General features: G+C 29.0%; 1 protein-coding gene across 4 annotated transcripts in view; it reads left to right on the top strand.

The window, feature by feature from the left end:
• The window catches only part of LOC107445532 (protein O-linked-mannose beta-1,2-N-acetylglucosaminyltransferase 1), a 128186-nt gene extending 109878 nt beyond the window's left edge, over positions 1–18308 (top strand). For all 4 annotated transcript variants that reach the window (XM_043050135.3, XM_087152564.1, XM_087152566.1 and 1 more), the window contains 13 exons: positions 731–806; positions 884–928; positions 3384–3464; positions 3546–3604; positions 4548–4620; positions 6538–6666; positions 8389–8579; positions 10175–10219; positions 11545–11608; positions 11702–11773; positions 12271–12312; positions 15141–15208; positions 17723–18308. In XM_043050135.3, coding sequence (XP_042906069.1) covers positions 731–806; positions 884–928; positions 3384–3464; positions 3546–3604; positions 4548–4620; positions 6538–6666; positions 8389–8579; positions 10175–10219; positions 11545–11608; positions 11702–11773; positions 12271–12312; positions 15141–15208; positions 17723–17795 — 1018 coding nt within the window. In that variant the 3' untranslated portion in view covers positions 17796–18308. The remainder of the gene's footprint in view (positions 1–730; positions 807–883; positions 929–3383; positions 3465–3545; positions 3605–4547; positions 4621–6537; positions 6667–8388; positions 8580–10174; positions 10220–11544; positions 11609–11701; positions 11774–12270; positions 12313–15140; positions 15209–17722) is intronic.
• The last annotated feature ends 3429 nt before the right edge of the window (positions 18309–21737 follow it).

The raw sequence follows: 21737 nt of genomic DNA, 5'->3' as shown, positions 1-21737 counted from the left end.
TATAGAAGATTCCTCAAAAGTTGCCTTTGTTTAGAAAGAGGTTTGATTGTACAGTCGAACTCGTTTATAACGAGCACATAGGGAGCGTAACATGTACTCGTTAAATCCGAGTGCTCGTAATAAACGGGTCCTTAAGGCAGACGTGCAACCAGAAGAGAGAGGGGGGGCTTGGGAGGTCAAGTTATTGAGTTGACTTAAAATTTAATTAATACTTACTTTAATTACATTAATTAATTTAGTTAAATACTTATCTTAATTTAGTGACAACTAACCCCCCCTCCCCCAAGCCAGCAAAAAATTTCTAGTTGCGCTACAGTCTTAAAGGAAAGGAAATATAAACGGAAAGAAAAATAAAGGAAAAGATACTTACCAAAACATTTATTTTTTTCATTAATCTACATATTTAAAATAGTTTGTCAGCTTACTTTCATTTGAATCTTACTTTCATTTGTTTGTCAGCTTACTTTCGTTACTATCATTTTGAAAAAAAGATGAGAAAAAATATTGCAAGACAGAAAAATATTGCTCGTTATAAGCGACTTCTGTTCCATAGACTTAACATTGATCAAACCAAATATTCTCGTTTCCCTCGGTAAATCCGAGTTCTCGTTAAATCCGAGCTCGTTAAAAACGAGTTCGACTGTATTTATTTTCTAAAAACAAACTGATTTATTATACAAAATTTCTTTAAATTACTGCAGCAAAAGCTTCTATTTTGTTTTGCTTTTAGAATGTTACGTTCCTTATTATCGGCTCACGGCTGTAATCCTGAAATGATCACTGTTTTTATAGATGGGTATTTTGAGGTAAGTGCATTTCATATTTCCTTCTTATCACTGTTTTACTTTTGATGGAAGTCTAATTTTTTGTTTTGTTTATTTAGGAGCCTTTGGAAGTGACAAAATTGTTTGGTTTACGTGGCATACAGGTACATGTATTTTGATGTGTGAACTTTTTGACCGTGAATTATTGTTTTAAATCTATTGATTCACATCTATATCTCGTCACAATGTTCCATACGTGTTTATGAAATCCTTTCGGGTCTACATGTGCTGAGATGGACATTTACACTCTCACATGCAACTCCTCATTTTGATTTTTTTCTTCATAATGAATGGTTGGATCTTTTTTTTCCCCTACTTTTTTAACAAATTTGATTTACTTTTTTAATTAATATAAAAATGTAGATAGTAGTTTTTATTAATATAAAATAGGAAAAAATATTATTTATCACTAAGAGGACAATCCTACCCACCTGTCATAGTTTGAATATTTCAATTTTAAAAATATTATTTATTTATTTGATTAAATAAGTTTTTAATTACTGTTGAATTCAAAATGTCTAGGGGATTAAGATGTTTTAGTTGTCTTAAAAAGATTTTTTTTATGAACTAGTATCTGTAATACTAATAAACAGAGATACTACTAAATTATTATAGCATTTATTATTATCAAATATGTTATTAATTATTATTAAACTCAGATAATTTATTTTGTTTAATTTGCATTACTATTATTTGCAAGTTTATTAATAATGACGAATTAAGGATTCATTTCTAAAGTGAGATTATTTTTCATAATTTTATCTTTTAAGTATTTATAAATGTATGTAGAAAAGTAGCATTTTATTGACATGAAGAATTGCGATTTTTCCTCCTTTAAATGTCACCCTTGTTCATTTTTGCATGTTTCCCATCATGCAAGAGCAATGTATAAAACTGAATTAAACATGAATTCAAAATAAAACAGTTACAAAATTAAACAAAAATTAAAACAGGAATATTTTAACAGAAGTTTCTGCTATTGACTCCCAAATTACAAAATTAAAACAAATTTTTATACTATTCATTAAATTATATTAACTAAATAAATAAAATTATCACAAACTATTGTCTTTAATACTATATTTTCTCTGTATTATGGTGTTATTTTTTTAATGGATATGAAATATACTGTATAAATTACAAATATTAATTTTTATGTAGTTCACTGTATATTTTAACCATGGTACTGTCAGTATGTAGTGCCATATTGGACTGGAATTTTTTAAAAATATTTCTGGAAAAGTCTGAGACTTTTATTTGAGTAGCTACCCTGCCGTAGCTCGCCGTGGTCAATCTAAAGCAGTAACAATGACAGAAATTTTGTCGTGCTTCAAACCTTTATGAAAGCGTTCAATTGGAATCAAATAATTTGTTCCACTTAAAGAATACAATGGAAGTTTAATGCTCCACCGACGAGAGAGAATTGTGCAAATGTTAAAAAGTTGACTGAAAAAGGTATCATTCTCTTGTTTACAAAGAAATTTTAACCATTCTGTGGAATATTATACATCAGACATCACATGTTATTGTATGGATTCTTTATTTTGTAAAGTTTGTATATTAAGAATGGCAGCAAAGATTGCGTTCTAGTTAGGATTCGAATAAACGTCAGGAAAAAGGTGAGAGTTACTGCACTGTGTGAAGTTATTTTCTATTAGAAATTTCATAAAGTAAGAATAGTAACTTATGGAGTTATTTAATGAAATGAAATTTTATGAATAAATAAAATAAGTGTGACAGAATGAAGCGATAACCAGAGACATACTACAGATACTTTAATTTGTTAGATTTTTTTAATCAATTATAATATTACTTTATAAAATTATTTTTTTTAAATTCAAGCTGATTTTATTCAAAAAACTTTTTTGCTGTATAATTACATTCTTTAAAATTATATATAAAAAAAATTGGTATATCTTACAATTCAAAATTTTTCGACTGTTATTAAACAAAATTATAGAAGCAAATTGTTAATAATTGTTTTTTTTTCATGCAATTTATTTTAAAGGAATTTTATTATTGCATGCAAAAATTTTCCAATTGGCTTAAAAAGTTCTGGAAATATGCCAAAATACTCAGGAAGTGAAATTAACGTTAATGGGTCCAAACTTTGTAATGCTCTTCTTACCAAATGGTTGTGACCCTAATTTCCAGGTTGAAGCTACCCATTGTGTTTTGAGGATTTAAAAAAGGATATGTTTACTCCGTGACAGTATGTTTTTGTGTCTGATTTTGTAAATAAAAATATCATCTGCACCAACTGATTACCATATTCAAGGTCAGCCCCGTGAACCATACTCAAGACAGTGAACTGGGATTTGAACGAATTTTTATGCATTATACACAAATTCTCTTCACATCGCATTATGATGTTTTCAGATTTTAAAAAAATAAATAAATAAATAAATAAAAATTCTCTATTTTTATTTTTATAAAGGTCCCTTTAAACATATGCTAATTCTAGGACTCCTAATTATATTCAACCTGGATTTCACTTATAACCAACCTGTATATTGATTATAAAAATGAAACTAAAATTTATTTAATTTTGTTTGATAGCATACTCCAATTGGTGCCAAAAATGCAAGAATATCTCAGCATTATAAGGCTAGTCTAACAGCAACTTTTAATTTATTTTCCGTAAGTGTTGTTGACAATAAATTATTTACAATAACCACTTAATAAACGTATTCTTATCAGAGTGACTTTTTTTTATTGCAGGAAGCAAAGTATGCAATAATAATTGAAGAAGATTTAGATGTTTCTCCTGATTTTTTTAGGTTTGTGCATTTCATGTTAATCATATAGTTTTTTGGCTTTTTAATCTCATGAAATATAAAGATTTGATTTCAGTTTCATGTGAAGATTAGGTTTAGCATAAAGACTTGATTTCAGTAGATATTAATAAGATTCTTGTAATATAATTATTACTTTTTATTTGTCTGATAAAACCCAGTTTTTGTTAGAAAGCGAAACTTTGTAGCTTCAATTAAAAGTTGATATGTAACTATAGAATTTTTTTTTCTATAAATTTACATTATTGCTTAAAAAGTTATGGTAATTTAAACTTTAAAAAAAAATATGCATTGTATTCACATGTAAAGATTATAGTAAACTACATCAACTAAGCACCATTCTTAAAAAAACTATATAATCTCTAGACAAATTTTACATAATATGATATAAATTAAAAAGAACACGAACTTTGAGCATTTTCTGAAATTGTAAAAGTTGCACATCAATAATTACATGCCTGAAATAATTATATTCTTTTCGGGGAAATAATAAATTTAATGAACTCAGTTTTTTAGTTTTGTACCTGGCTTAGTTTATAATGTTGTTTTATTTCTGATTTAAATTTAGTGCTGCTGTGTCTGTAAATATAAAATTCAATTTATTAATATAATTTCTTCTTTTTTTACCTTTGATAATATTCTATTTCTTTTAAGTCAATGTCTTTATTTCTCGAAAATAATATGCTTCATGGAGATTTACTTTAAAACAGCATTTTTCATTCTAGTATATTTTTATCCTCGACTTTTAAAAAATTCGTTTTAATATTGTGTTACTGGAAGAATAATGGATATTCATAGAGTAGAATTTGCATCTTTTTATACCTATCATTTTCAACCTTTTTTCTTATATCAACAGGTTTTGTTAGCTTAATTTTATTTCATTTGTATACTCAATTTTTTAAACTTTACATTTATAACTTAATTTCAGTTACTTTAGCCAAACCCTTAGACTTTTGGAAGAAGATGATTCAATTTATTGCATCTCTGCTTGGAATGACCAAGTAAGATATTTTAACTTGACATTAAAGTTACGTTTAAATATTATCACTAATTCGTATGTTATAATAAATGTATCTGTGTACATGTTTTCCAATTGGTGTGATTATGACAGACATGAAAAGTAATGAAAGGATTGTTTAAAATGTTAATGAAACAGCACTTTAAATTTCATTGAACACTGTAAATATTAATTTTGCTTTGATATAAAATGCAATTAATTTTGCATTTTTATTTTTAAAAAAATTATTTTTTGTCTCCAATATTTTCTATTACCACGTTTTATAACTTCAAATGTTAGAAATAGTCATAATGTACAACAATCCTTCGAATAACAACTTAGAATTAAAGATTTAATTTGTTATTCTTAAGATGAAATACTTTTTAGGTAAAAAATATATCATTTAAAATATTCTAAAATAAATTATTCCTCGATATATTGCAATTTTAAGTTATTTGATAGTCAAAAAATTTTCATTACATACATCATTGCTTAATTTAAGTTCTAAAAATTATTTATTTAGATTTATTTATTCGACAGTCAGTATTAGCGTGACGTAATCAGTACTGATGTGAAATCTAAGAACAAGAATATTTAAAATTGACATATAAAGAGTTTTTTTGTTTTGCATTTTTTAAGTATGTAATTTTAAAACTAATAACAAAAAAAAAGTTTTTTTTTTGTAAAATTTTGAGCTTAGCTTCAATTAGTGGTAACAATAGTTTATAAAAATTTCGAAAGATTATTTCCTCTTTTACAACATTTATCATTCACTTAATTGCTTTACGCATAGAGAAATTAGAGCCTCATACCTGGCCCTCTCAACCTCTTCCCTATATGAAACCAAAATAGATTATTGATTATCAATCAATGCTGAGGAAAAACACTAAAATTAATCAGTTTTAAACATTAATATCTCAGTAACCAAAATTGAAATCTTTGTGCAAAAAACTGAAGAAAGTGCAAATTTTTAAATGCTGTTTAAGGTGGAAATACGTAGACTTGTTTTTCATTGAAGTAATGTTTCAGGTTAACAGTATCAGGTTTCTGAGTGCAAAAAGGTAGCGAGGTTAGGAAATAATCTATGAGGGTTTATGAAGAACGTCATCTCTGCTTTACTTTACAGTATCTACCACAAACTATGCATAGCCACCACAATCTCCAAATCTCACCTTATGCTATTGTTTTAGGTTTTGCACCTGTGTCTTCCTCTGTTTTTAATAACATGACGAATCAGCATGAAACTTGATGTCTATCCCGCATAACAAACATTTGTCAGGAATATATTCAAAACTTGCTCATAAACTCTAAATGTAAAGTAAGGAGTAAAGGTTTTAAGTCTTATACGTTTTTCTATTCTAACTTTTTCTCTAAGCAAAATTTCTTAATAATGTAAATTAGTAAATTGTAGCTTTAGTCATACAACTTGGGGAGCCATGAAAATTTTTAATTTTATAAACACCAAACGATTAAAATTAAAGGGTTTGTGACTATCCAGTTGTTGTTGTTTTTTTTAGCGTTCATTGAAATGAATCATCTTAAGAAAATGTAGCAAATTTTTAATAATTCAGCTTCTTTTAGCATCGGTATGAAAATCAGGAAAAAATGTACACCTTTGGCCATTTGTTTTTTGATTATTAAAGAAGCTGAGGAGAAAAAAGTTTCAGTCAAAAGGTCTAAATATTTGAGTTGTTCAATCAACCTGTTCTGCAAACACTCAAAAAGGCTCTGTGCACCACACATACTGCAAATTGCCCCTACTTAATTTTGTACATTCATTTTGACTTACCCAGTAGTAGAAAGCTAAATTGAAGAGAACTAACATAGTTTCAGTTACTATTTGAGTGAAGATCTCTCTGCACAAATCATAAAAAGAGAATCGTCCTGCAGTCTCTATAATGCCTGTTGTGTTTGATTTTAGGGCTATGAGCATACCAGTGAAGACTCTGGACTGTTGTACAGGGTTGAAACGATGCCAGGTTTAGGATGGATTTTAAAAAGAAGTCTTTATAAAGAAGAATTAGAACCACGATGGCCAACTCCTGAGAAGGTAACCCATTTTTAATCTTTCTGAAAACTTCCATCTTTAAATTAATTTGGATTTTCTTTTTCTATGAGTGGAAAACTTTCTGAAAAAATAACTATTAAAATTTAAAAAATATAAGTTATTTTAATCAAAATATATTATTGTGATTATTAAACTAACTTATATTATCTGTCTAAAAAATGACTTGTAGTTTATCCAATTTTTAAATATCTGTGAATTAACTCAATGATGTGGTGAGAGCTTTTAAAAATAAAATCACCAGTTCTCACTTTTTATATGCAACTTTATTTGTTTGACAAACTACTTTAAATCTGCAAAATTATTAATAAAATATCATTTTTAATTGTATTTTAATGACTATTTAAGTTTATAGTCCCTGGGCAAATTATTAGACGCACTGTAGTTTCTTAATAATGACATGTTCTGCATGAGCTTTCTGTGCAATAACTTTTATATTTAAACATACATGTCATGGGTTTTTATTCAGGAGATTTTTTATATTCTTCCTATTTGTATTTATTTTTAACATATTGCCTTACAATGTTAACCCATTGATGCACAAATGTAAACAAGTCCAAACTGGTTTCAATTGCTCGTGTGCGTCACTTGCGAGCGTGTTTCTGTACCTTTATGCACTGTGTTTATTTTTTTCGCAGTTTTATACTATGTTGTTATTTGTTTATTTTGTGTGCAGTGTATAAATGATCAATTGGAACATTTTCATCATGGGTAAAAAAGGTGATCTTTCGCCGTGTAAAAAAGCTGAAGTGATATTTTCAAACCGTGAAATATCACGTTTGAAGGTTTCTGAAGCTAGCATACGACCAGAGACGGATTATACCTTTCGTAGGCCCTAGACGTAGCCATTTTTGGACCCTCCCCTCCTTCCCCCACTCCTCCCCTTTTTTCAGAATATATTTTTTTTGTATGATAATTTCAATTTTCTTGTTCGCAAAAATTTGTCAGAATCTGAGATTAAACTAAAAGCGCAAAATTTGGTGAAAATTGACTCATCCGATTTAGAGGAAAACTTTGTAGATGAATTTTTACTATTTTCAAATTTGTATGAACATAAATCTGCATAAGAAATGTTGAAGGCTCAAATTAAAGATAAACTTGTGAATACTTTTCCTAACGTTCACATTGCAGTAAGAATATATTTGTTGATCAAATGCAGAAGGAGAAAGATCTTTCTCCAGATAAAAATTGATAAAAAAATTATTTGCCTTCAACAATGAATCAAGATCGTTTGGAATCGCTCGCACTTGTGTCTATTGAATACGACATTTTGCGTAGTTTGGAATTCGACAGCATAATACAAGATTTCGTTGAATCCAAAAATCGCAAAAAAGTAATATATTAGACCATAAGATTCTGCAAAATAATTTATTACCGAAAAATATTATATTTTTATTTGTATCTTCATAATTTTGTGCAAAATACACTTGTTGTTTTTACAGCTAAATTATTTTTGTCAAAAAAATTTTTTCTCCCAAGTTTTTCGTAGGCCCTAGGCACGTGCCTAGTGTGCCTATAGGTTAATCCGGCCCTGCATACGACTCATAAAGATGAAAATTGAGTCGGGACGAATTGAGCGTGAAAGAAAAGATGCGGCAGAATCTTATAATACGTTTAATAATTAAGCCAGGCTCTGTAGACGGCTCCCTATTATTTGTATGCATTTTTTGTTGAAAATTTTCCATATTTTATGAATTTTCTATGTAGCTGTGGGACTGGGACATGTGGATGAGGTTGCCAGATGTGAGAAAGGGGCGTGAATGCGTCGTCCCAGATGTCTCGAGAACATATCATTTCGGTTCATCTGGACTGAATATGAACTCCTTTTTTCAAGACATTTACTTCAAGAAACATGCCTTCAATACTCAGCCAAATATTGAACTCAAGGACTTAGACAGGTTAATCCTTTTATGAATCTTTATTTAAATGTGTGATTTAGGAGTACTAAATTTAAAATAAATGTAATATTGTTAATAGAATGTTACTATTACTTTGTTTTTTTAATAATTTTTGTTCTACTTTCCTGTCGTTCTGAAGATTAAAATACCAAAAGTGGCGTTAAAGATAATTTTTAATTGTGTGTATGTATGTATGTATGTATGTATATATATATATATATATTTTTTTTTTTTTTTTTTTTTTTTCAAAATTATTTAATTTCTTCATATATTCCAACATTAATATCTTTATCATTCAAATGCCGCACATATCAATAAAATAAAAAATTATGTACATGCCTTTCCTCAAATCAAATCCTTTTTGCTCACCTTTCAAAGATCGATTCTCTTTTCCTTGCATCATAAATTCTTCTTTATGCTGTTGGTTATATTGTCGTAGGTGTTAAAAAAATACCATAAATATTAACTCATTATTGAACAATTCTTGACCAATTTTAAAAATTCTTTTCTTTAAGCAAAAATATTAAAGTAAAATAATGATTGATAAATTTATTCTATCCTTTGAAAAGAAAGTTACCCAGATTATAAATGACCCTCAATTATGATCACCTAATTCTTATGATAATTTAGGAGGTCACTTTTCCTTAAATTAAAATGGATTCAAGATGCTTTGCATTTATTGTATGATAGCATTAAGGGAAATTATTGTTTCTTTATAATATATATATATATTTATATATAGTGCAATAAAAGCAATAAGGATAAAAAGAGAACATTTAATAAGTTATTTACTCTGCATAAGCTTCAAGTATATAGAACTCATGAAATCAGTTTAAAAAACAGAGAAAATATGGTAAATATTAAAGAATAATGAAAAGAAAAGAAGAAAAATTATTAAAACCAAATGAAATAATTGAAAAATATATACGTATAAATTAAAAAGCTGGAAAACAAAGAAAAAATTGAAAAGATATAATCTCTTCATCAGCTCACACGATTATGTCCGCAAAAAGTAGTGCTTTCTAATATAGTGTCAATATTGCCAAAATAAAATATATCAATACAATAGTGAGGAGCACTAAAAAAATGAAACTAAGTTGAAAACATTGTGTAAAAATTTTTTTAATCGTGTGAGCTGATAAAGAGATGATATCTTTTCACACACATTTTTTTGTTTTCTTTCTTTTTAATTTATATATTTTTTTAATTATTTTATTTTAATAATTTTTCTTCTTCTCTTTTCATTAATCTTTAATATTTTCCATTTTTTTTCTATGTTTTCAACTAATTTTATTTATTATCAGTTGCTTCATAATCACAATTAACACCTCTATATTATAGTTACATATGCTATTAAAAGTCGAGAACTTCATACATTAGTTATCTTACTTCAATGTAGTTAAGGTAAAATCTTTGCTACTAAATATTTTAATAAAATTTCATCATAGTTTGTATCAACTTTATTATGAGCAATTTTCTTAGCAAAAATTATTGATGCACCATGCAGAGCGCGGAATCAAGAAAAAATTAAAATTATTACTTACATAATTTTTTTTTAATGTTTTTAATATTGATTTCATATATTTCTCCTATAGCGTGAAAAAAGATAATTATGAAGAAGTTATTCATGATCTACTAAGGTATTTACATTTTATTTATCAGATATTATTTATAGTTTATTACAATATTTTATTTTAGTGGACACAGAGTATTATGAAAAGTGTGCAAAATTAAAATGATATCAACCTAAATAACTTAAACTTTCATTCTAATGATTTGATTTTCTGGTACTGAGTGTGAATCTTAGTAATCTCAAGATCGAAATTGCAGGTTGCACAAATTTTTCTACTTTTACCTTGCGTGTGGAAATTGAAAGATATGCGATGCAAGGGTTAAACACTATTAACTTAAGATATCTATTACAACTATAAAATAACTTGTAATCCAAAAATCTCTTAATATATCCTATTTTAGTAAAAAAAAAAAATTAAAAAAAGTTAGAAATTTTTGAGATGATGATTCTAAAAATAGTAGAGCTTTGGAATCTTTTCATTGTAGGGATTTAAACCCGCTTCGATTGCAAGGTGAACGCTCTATCCCCTGTGCCATCTCGGCTCGAGCATTCTTGATTGATTGTGTATAAAAACAAAATTTTTTGTATGACTATCAATTGTAGTACGTAATGAATAAGTACAGATAATAACAGTTGGAAGGTAAATAAAAAATTTGCAAAATTTGCTTTTGCCACTCATTTTTTCTGCAGAAAACAGCAGATAAAGGGGGGGGGGGAAATTGAATGTTCTAGCTCCAGAATTCAGACAGAAGTGATTTATTTTGAATTCTTGTCAAGTTGAACTGCTAATGACGTATACAGGTTAGTAAATTGAAAAGGTTTAATAAGAAAAGAGTGGGATAACAAAAGAAGGAAGGAAAGAATCGGTGGGATTGTTTGTGACCGAAAGTAAACAAATAAACTGAGATGGTTGGGTAGTCCAAAAGGAATGAAAGCTACCCACAAAAGTAGCATTCCTTTTTTTTAATATCAACTCATAGATAGATTTTAAATTTTGCTTAAATTTTTTTTTTAAAAATAAAGCGCTCTTCGCTTTTATTCTGAAATATGTGGTGTTTTTAAAATAAAATAGTTATCAATCGTAGAAAAACAGAAAATTTAAAAAAGATTAGACATTCATAACAACTTGTAGAAAAATGCATTTAAGCTAAAATTCGTAGTTTTTTATTTAACCTTAAAAATAAAGAATCATTGGTTTAGATCTAAAAAAAACAATACCTGTTTGATCCTACTTATGTCATCGTCAATACAACTTTTTTCCATTCTCTGTTAAAGGGTTAAATGAACTCCCATTTTAGTTACCTATGGTCCCATTTTATGTTTAAAAAAGTATTCATATCCGCTTTTTTTTACACGTTATTCATCATATGAACTATGTATTTTATTTTACAGAAAAGCAGTAGTTCTAGATCACAGTAAATCTCCTTGTGAAGAAAATTTTATTCCAGAAACTAAAGTAAATAATTTATTCCATATCATACGATTGTTTAATAAAATTGAAAAACTAATGTGTATATTAAAAAAAAATCTTTTTTGTTGTTATAATTAGGGTGAAGTTTATGTCATGTTCATAAAAATGAATGGACCCAGAGATTTCACCACTTGGCTCCAAATAGCAAAGGTAAGTTGCATTAAACAAAACTATATTCTGATTTTTGTGTCCTTGATCCTTCATAAAGTATACAATTCATAATTATTTTCCTTTATTACAGTATAGTTGGTCTATAGTAAGAACTCTCCCCGCCACAAATTCTGAAGCCGTCTGCTGCTATGGAAACTAAAAACAGTGCATTTCAGGGAAGGTAGCTTCTCTTCACTCTAAGTCTAACGCAATAGACCGGGAAAAAAGGCTCTCTTTCTGACGCCGACATTAGCCGAAACAAGTCCTAAGCAGTGACCCCACACCCTATTTGAAAAAGTTATACCTCGTTACCATAGTCACTGCCATGGGACCAGATAAATAGCTAGGGGAGTTCTTACTTTAGACAAACTATACTATAATTTTTGCTGTTAAAATTATAGTATAATTTACTATCATTTTAGCTATTTTAATAAACGTATCCGCGTTATGTTTGTTGTGATTCAAATAATCAGGAGATTTAATATATTTATTTGCAGTGTTTCAAGATCTGGGATTTAGATGCAAGAGGATATCATAAAGTTAGTATTTGTCTTAAAATAGTTTTTGTTATTTTTTCTTTCTCTACAATATTTTAACCTATTTCAGTTTTTTTATTTTTTATTAATCTATTGCATGTAGAATTAGAATTTACAACAGCCTTTTCTTCATGCAATTTATCTTGGGAAATTTCTGTGAAGGAATTTGCTATACGAGTACAGTATCATTCAGGATCACTTATACTTGATAATGTCATTTCACGGAATTCTATGAAAGAGAAGCCCATCATCACATTTCAGCTTTATTTTAATTATTATACACTCCACAGGAAATGACAGGGAATTTAAAAATCATCTAAAATAACAGGGAATTTTTTCTTGCAAACTGGGAAAATACAATGAATTTTATTTCTTATTTTCGTCTTTTTTAAAAATGGTGACCTCTCAAAGTGCAATCTATGGAATATTTAAGGATGATATTTCAGTTAGTCAGAGTCTCCCCTGCCACAGGGGTTTAATCCTCGGAGTCGGGCAAGGTTGACTCAACCTTTCATCCCTTTAGTGGGTTGATAAATGAATACCGAGCATGCTTGGGAACTAAACACTGGGGTGTTCTGCGTTTGGCTGACCACCTGACCTGAACATCTGCTCCTGCACCCCAGAGCCCAAGGTCAAGAAAACTGAGATGGGCACAGTAGATCCTCTATGGGCTGTCGCGCCACTGAGTTTAGTTTTTTTTTTTTAGATATTTCAGTTACTATTTTATTAAAATAGTTATAAGCTATTTAATTTGTGACAGCATTGCTTGTTTTAAGTATGTTCAGCTTTTTTTTCAGCAATTAAAACTAGCTCAATACAGGAGGACAGTAATTCTTTCCTCTTTATAACGTTCTTTTCAAATTAGAGTGTCAACTCTTTTAGACAATAAATGATGTTCATGATATTTTCAAATAATGTCTCAAAGCCATTAATCTTGTATGTGCTCTTTTTTTAAAAAATAAAAACATTTGATCCAGAACATTTAAACATTTTCACAAGTTTATCTCATTTGAGAGGATTGAGCATGTGAACTACTATTACTTACTTACTTATCCTCTACGTGCCTTGGGCACTTAAGGCCTCTAGCATATCCTCCAACGCCTCCTGTCTTTAGCAATAGATCTTGCTTCCTCCCAGCCAGATATTCCACATTCTTTTAATTCGCCCAAAAACATGCGCTGGATGGTAAGTCTGGGTCCTCCTCTTGTTCTTTTACCATCAGGGGCCCATATAAGCTCAACAGAAGAAATTTTTTCTTTGGGCATTCTAAGGATATGTCCAAGCCAGCTCCATCTTCGTTTTTTAATTTCATCTTTGATTGTTTTTATTTGAGCTTTCTTTAATAGATTTTGATTTGATACTTTGTAAGGCCAGAAAATTTTAAAAATAAATCTTAAACATTTGTTTTGAAAGGTTTCTAATTTTTGTATTTCGATCTTAGTCTGTTTCCAGGTTTCTGCGCCATATAATAGTACTGCTCTAACAATAGCTTTGTAAACAACTATTTTTGTCTTTATTTCAATATTCGACTCTCTCCAAAATTTATGTAATCCCTTAAAACATGTTCTTGCTTTGATTATTCTCTGTCTAATATCTTCACTACTTCCACCTTTTTTATCTACAATAGAACCTAAATAGCTAAATGACTCTGTCATCTATTTCGTGATTTTCTATTTTAATTTTGTCATTTTTCTTTTGATTTATTCTCATTACTTTAGTTTTCTTCTTGTTCATGAATAAACCTGCACTATTTGAATATTTGTTGAATTTGTCTGTTTTAAGCTGAAGGTCTGTACATTTGGATGAAATAGGTACGATGTCATCAGCAAAATCAAGGTCTTTTAAAGTAGTTGTGAAATTCCACCTTATTCCTCTTTTTTCATCTTTCAAGCAGTTTCGCATAATCCAGTCTATCACCAGTATAAATAAAAATCCTGATAAAACACATCCCTGTCTCACGCCAGTTTTTACTAAAAAGAATTCAGTTAATTCTCCATTTACTTCTATACATGCTTTGCTGTTATCATGCATATGATTATGTTAATATATTTATCTGGTATATTATAAAGTGATAAAATTTCCCATAATTTCTCTCTCTTAACTGAGTCAAAGGCTTTACTGAAATCTATAAAGTTTAAATATAAAGAGGTGTTAAATTCTAAGCTTTGCTCAATGATATTTCTAAGTGTGAAGATTTGCTGCATTGTTCCATTTCCACTGCGGAAACCTGCTTGTTCTTCTCTTAAAATTCCATAAATTTCATATGTGAACTACTATACTTTGGATTTTTGTTTATATTTTGACAAAGTGGGAAAAGGATAAAATTTTTATTGGTTTATGTAAGTGTAGATTTGTCATTTATAGTTATGGTTAGTTTTGTGATTTTTAAATATCGCAAGCATTTCATTACAGTACATTCAGGTAAAATAAATGATAATAAACTGTAAGTGTTTGCAATTTTAGTAATGATTTTACATGAAATTTAACTTATTTGGGTAAATTGCACTATCACACGCTCTCGAAAGGAACGGGCCTGGAAAAGTTCTTTTTTTTCTCTTTTCGGGAATCTATTTTCATTACAATTATACTTTGAAATGATCATGTATTTGTTTTATGGTTTATTAATATTCTTTAATTTCCTTTAAAAATTTACTCACATTGTAATATGTATTTTATGTAGTCCACTCTTGTTTTTTGTCTAAAGAATGAATACAGAAATGGACATTCTATTTGGGATGGGACAAACACTTATTCTCAAAACTATATTCATTTCTGTATTTTATTAACATTTTTTTCTTTTGGTCTATATAGTATAATCTTATCATTTTCAGAGTATGTGGCGTTTATTCATGAAAGGAAATCATCTGCTGGTTGTTGGTGTGCCAAATTCATCATACTCGTAAGTTGATTTCTTAAAACTCTTAACCATAAATAAAAAGAAGTCTTTAGAGGATGTTATACAGCGAGAAAAATTCTTAATGGCATATTCTCTGTCACCTACATACATAATTTAAGGTATCGAAAAAATGAGTTCAGGTCAACCTAGAGTAAACCAAATGCTGAAAAATTTTTTCAAAATGTCAAAATGCGAACGAGTTATGAAAAGAAAACTTAGGAAATTATGCTGCTTGTATTTTAAAACAAATATTTCAATATTTGAAGTGTCATGATTTACTCTAGGATTACCTGAACTTTATTTTCTCTAAACTTTTAAGTTTTAAAACTCATGGAAGTAAAATGGAAATTGCTGTAAAGAGTTTTAAGTGGTATAGCATTCTTTTAAAAGTTATTACCTATTTGCAAAATAAAGAGTTTTTTTTATTTTATTTATTTATAACCCTGCTATATAGAATTCCCCAACCTCAAGATTTGAGGCGTGATGGCTCAAGGGAGCATTCGAATTCCAATGATACGAATTCTGCATCTGGCTTGCAGTGACCACAGTGTTGATGTGAATTATCTTCAGTGGTAGACGAATCATAGGTTAGAGTCCCCTTACTATCAGGCTAGCTCTGGGAGGTTTTCCTCTCCATGTAATTCAAATGCGAGTTAGTTCCAACAAAATGTCTTTTATGAAGGCAAAATTTCTCTCAATACTTGATCCAAGAGTTCCCTTATCTTCTGGATTGGGTTCAAAATGACAAGGGTGCGGAGTTGAACACGAGTAGTCGTAAACCCCAAAAATTGGGCCGACTGTTCGACGACGGTTATAGAATAGAGTATAGAACCTCAAGACTTAACCTTATTGACTACAGTGCATTTTGGAATTAAAATATATTTCTGTGAATCATTGTGTTGTAAATATTCCTGTGATATCTCACAGAAATCCACTCATCTAAATGCAAAATTTGGGAAAACAAGACTTGCTAAAACTCAGTTCAATTGTTAAATACTTTCATCCGTTGCTCTTCTATGCACCAATGCTGATATTTCCCCCAACTTGCACTTTTTATAATAATCATGTTAAAAACTTTCAGCAGAATTCCTGTTATAGATACCAAAATGTAAATGATTCATATTTAATGCATAGGATTTTCTGTCCTCTCACTTTTTTAAATACTTTTAGTAGAACATATAACTATAGTTTTTCCATGAAACATTTTAATTTAAAATAGTTTTTGTTTCATCAATTAATCAATAGATAATCATAACTGATGTTTAAGCTTCTTATCCGAGTTGAAAAGTGCCCTAAAATTTTCAATTCCAAAAGTAAAACTTGCGCACAAGTGAGCGATAAAATTTCATTGTGAGACCTTTTAAAAGGTTTTGATTTAGCTAAATTAATCTTTCTATTTATTTTTTATATCCGTCGTCGAACAGCCGACCCAATCTCGGGTTCACGACTGCTAACGTTCAACTCCTTAATCTTGTCATTTTGAACCGATCCAGAAGACAAGGAAACTCGTGGATCAGTACCCCTAGAAGTATTGTTTTGTTATTTGGAACTTGGAGGACTTTGCGACTCGACAGATTTAACGTGCATCAGTCACCACTTACTACACGGGGAGTCTTCGGCCGGCGGGGATCGAACCCACAAACTCTTGTACATGGGCCCAGTGCTCTACCAGCCAGACTATCTCGACCCTTAATCTTTCTATTAGAGTAGTTTCTGATAGATAAGCTGCGGCCTCTCTGTGTTTCATTGTCGCACTGTGCGGCCTATACAAAGGATTCATTTTTCTGTGTTATGTGAATAATTTTGCGATCACAGTGAATTTATTCAAAAGCAGATATTTACAGAAAATTTTCCAAAATTACGAACCTATTTTGTAATGTTTGCTCTAAAAATGCTTTTTGTCTTCTTATTATTTTTTTTAATTAAAATCCGGAGTGATAATAGAAGTTTTTAATTCTTTTTTATTTATTTTTCAACGCTGCCCCTTTTGCTAACCAATGTATGCAATACATAAGGAATAAAAATTAAACAAAAATCATTGAATAAACATACCTAAGAAAGTCTGTAAATGAACACTTGATTAACTGTCAGAGTTTTCCTCTCTCTGACTTATTGAGTCTCTCACTTTTGTGTAAGAATCGTTATGTGTGAGTCTCTAGTTAAATGGCTTAATAAAAGAAATGGCCTCTTTTATTCCTGTATATATTTTAATCTCTTTTAAACAGGGATAGAAAGTTTCTTCCAACCCAAGAGGAAGAAACTCTCTTTCAAAAGATATTGAAACAGTTTGTAATTGCAAAATAAAAATTTTAAATTTTATATTATTTTAAATAAATGAAAAGCAACATTTGGAAGAAAAAAATCCTTAAACTGATTCTTATATAGTATGAAATTTGTGAAATTCTTATATGAAATTTAAGCTATTCTTTTAATACTTGTATTTAGTTTCTTCTAGTATCCTAGAAGAAACTTTGAATCACAATATATTCAATAATTAATTATATTTCAATTTTGAAGGTCATTCAAGCCCCCAAGAGTGACGCCTATTTATTTAGAAGATCAAAAAATTGACAAGGACCGGCTCCGGTAGTTGTTTGTGCCATAAAATGGGGGACAATCTTGTATAAAGAAGAGATCCAATGGTGCAGTTTGCTGGACAAAATCGCATCAAAAATTGTGTTGAATGAATTCTGTCTTATGAAATTTTATGTGTTCACGGGAAAGACCGACCAGAAGTGTTCCATAATGATTGAAGACTTTAATAAAATATTTAAACGTGAAATGTTTCTGAAAGGTTGAAAGATGATTATTTGAAACATTCACTAGCGTTTCTACATATTTTAGTAGCGTTTTTGCCATTTTAAACCCCCCTTCTTTGTTGGCTTTCATTTTCAATATGGAATCTAAATTTATGTATTAAGCCTGATACTTACGAAACAGCTTGTACGCTGCGCAAAATAAAAAATGAACTATCTTGAATAACTTTTGATCTAATGATCTTCACGTCCTAGAACTCGATCGTAAGGGTTATTTATGAAGCGAATTGAAAAATTTTTGCACACACTTACAAAATTTATTTATTCAAAGATATGCAAAAAATAAATTTTAGAAAAAATTTATTTTTATTTATTGTTTTATTTAATAATAGTCAGAAAAAATTTTAATTGTAAGTAAGCTATATAATTTTTTACATCATTTTAAAGTATGTCATTTTACATGGCTGAATACAAAACTTTAGTGGAATAAGTTGAAGAGTTCCCGAGATATAGTACTTTAAAAAAGCCTTATATTTTAAAATTCAATTTCTCAAGAACTATTCAACCAATTTTGCCCAAATTTTCTATTTTGCACTCCAAAATTATGTAAAAAATTTTATACCTTACAATTCAAAATTATTTCGAATATAAATATACTAAATAAAATAATAAATATACTAAAATTTATTATTTGCATAGAATTATCTTTGAATGAACAAATTTTATAAGTGGGTGCAAAAATGTTTGAATTTGCTTAAACAGCTCTCGAGATATGGCGAAATAGGCTAAAAGTAAAATTAACATTAAGGGCTCCAAACTTTGGAGCGCTCTCCTCACCAAACTATTGGGACCATAGTTCCCAGATTGTGACCACCCCCAATACCCGAAACCGTCGAAAAAAGGTATGTTTATTCAGAGAAAGTGCAATTTTTGTGTCTGATTTCGTAACCTAAAATATTGTCTGCACTAATTAATTAGCATATTTGAAGTCACCCCCTTGAACCATTGAGAATGAGTCTTAGACTGTAAATATATGATCATTAGATCAAAAGTTATTTAGGGTGGTCCATTTTTTTGCACCCTATACATTCATTAATTATAACAGCTTATGTGCCAAAAATATTTAAAAGCTATGTTCTTAATGGTAGCAACCATATATCCCAGTGTATAATTAGACTTTTCAACCCCAAAAACTTTACAAAAATCAGCAGCTCAACACCTGTAATAAAACTTGACATTTGTTTATGCATTATAAAGAATGAGAATGATGTGAATATATAAAATTTATAACTCGTTCACCAGGAGTTGGCACTTGGCTCCGCCTTCATCACGTGGTATGCAACGATTTTGCTATTTTTGGGAGAAGGATGTGAACAATCCTGAATAAGGTTGCTATTTGGTGATCGTATGGCGAATGATTATTATAATGATTAAGCATTCTATGATTATTTAGAAAACTTAAGAGTAATTTATTAAAGAATATTTCATAAATATAACAATGAAAACTTTTTAAAACATATCATAAATCTACAATGAATCTCACACATTTTACATGGGAATTGAATCCTAGTCGATTTGACTAAAATTTTGATATGTAGTATCTGAAATCTTTCTGATCAAAAGTTCTCGTTGTCCAGGTTTTAAGAGAAGAAACATGTTTCGAGGTGCAGAGTTTCAGAAACTGACCAAATTGCTTTGAAAGGCTAATTATTAGAAATGGCTTTTTAAAGCTATGTGACCTGGAATTTAACAATGTTAATTTTTTGGCCCCTCATCAGAATTTTTGAACAGATCAATTACAACATATCCAAATTTCTACCAATTCTCCATATAAAATGTGGAGAATTCTTTAAAAAACATCTTTCTTTTTTTTAATTTTAGAAATTTGCAATGTCTTGTAATCAAAAATAGGGGGTCAATATTATTCTATAAAACTGCCCTGACTTCTTAATCAACTCTGAAATGTAAGAATAATTGAAATTTGCTGTGTTTACTCAACTTAGAACACACCCATAAATGAATGGGCCAAAAAAAATATGAATTCTCAGGCAGTGACCTGTATAAATTGTTTTGTCAGTACCTCAAGTAAAAGATATTTGTACTGTGCTATTATTATGGGTAAAATATTTTTTTTTATTGAGAAATAATGTGATTACATTTTTTAAATTGTGAAGCAAGAAATTATGTTGATCAGCAAATTAATTTTCATTTTGCTGAAAAAGTCATTTCTGTTTTTGTTTTGTTGTTTTTCTTTTTTTTTTTTTTTTCATCAACATTTCTTCATTAGAACTGAGAGGTTTTTAATTTCTTTGAGCTTCAGTTCTTTTTGTATTGATGATTAAAAAAAAGTATGTAAATAAATGTAATATTATGGAGGTAGGAAAAAAATTTGTATTTTAATAATTGTTGTGTATAAATGAAATACTATGTTAAAAGTTATTTTTAAATCTGATCAAATGTCTAATGAAATTTGAGAAAATTTTAAAAGGACTTGGAACTTAGCCAATAATAATTGATCTTCACTTTTTATATTTTCCTTATATGTTTCCAAAATTCAAGCTTTTAGAGGAATTACCGAAGCCAATACAAACTTTCAAAAGCCTTTTCCAAGAAACCAAGTTTTCCAACTCTGTTTATTCGAAATTTCTGAAATTATTTATCCAATTTTGTTTTTAGGTGTGAATTGGATGTAAGGTTTAATGACATTAAGTCTGAAAAGATGCGCCAAACAATTTTTTTTATTTTTATGAGATAATAGTATTGTTCCCTCTAACTACTTTGAGATTTCTATAGTTTCAGAAAATATCTCTCCTAGTGGTGGCAATGGTCATGTATAATGTTAGAATTTTATCCGACCACTGCATTAAAGTAATTTAAACACATTAAAAGGTCAGATGGTCATGTTCTGGTAAAAGTTTTTTTGAACATCTTGCTTTAGTTCACCAACACTGTAAAAAATGTTTATGAGGTATCGTCCACATCATAGCATTAAAATGTATATGTTTCTCGGATTACAATTGCCTTTAAAAAACAAAATGGTAATAAGATTCCTGAGATCTCCAAATGAACAGGAGTTAGAAAATACTTCTATGAAAATGCTTTAAAGGAACATTCATCGTACTCTGTGTTCCACTACACTAGATGAAAACTTTTGAAAAATCATATCAACTTATAAATAATGAAAATGTCTTGAATCTGATGACGGTATGTTTGTTGATGATTATAATTTTTTTTTATTTCATATTATACTTCAAATTCTTAAGATTCAATGTATCGTTTTGTGCCTGAACATAATTGCACTAGAAACAACTTTTTAACACTAAAGCTTGCATTTGTCCTAATCATTTCTTAACCTACCTCCATTGTATATAAAAGCTCATGTGAAGAAGAAAAAAAACTGTCCACCTCATTTGTAAAATGTTCTACGATTATATCATGAATGCATTTATTTTGAGATTACATTGAAAAAACATCACCTCATGAATAAAAAAAATTCAAAATGACTTTGGAATTCTTGTTTTATTTTATTTATGACTTTGAGCAAGGACTGCTGAGGGCTTGGATAAAATTCCTTACAAATGGAAATAAATAAAAAAAAATTAAAAGATAAGATAAAATTTTGCATTTTTATCTAGATAAAAATTTTTACAGGGTATCTGCTACATTTTAGGTTTTCAAATCTATGACTTTCCATGAATATTTCTTAGAATTTTTCATGACTTATCGAAGTTACATTCATTGAAATGATAGGTAGAACCAAAACTGTTATACTCTGC

This window comes from Parasteatoda tepidariorum, chromosome 1 (genome assembly GCF_982258835.1).
Source record: "Parasteatoda tepidariorum strain Cologne lab strain chromosome 1, Ptep-v5.0, whole genome shotgun sequence".
Taxonomy (NCBI): Eukaryota; Metazoa; Arthropoda; class Arachnida; order Araneae; family Theridiidae; genus Parasteatoda; species Parasteatoda tepidariorum.
This window is presented reverse-complemented; position numbering and strand designations above follow the sequence as displayed.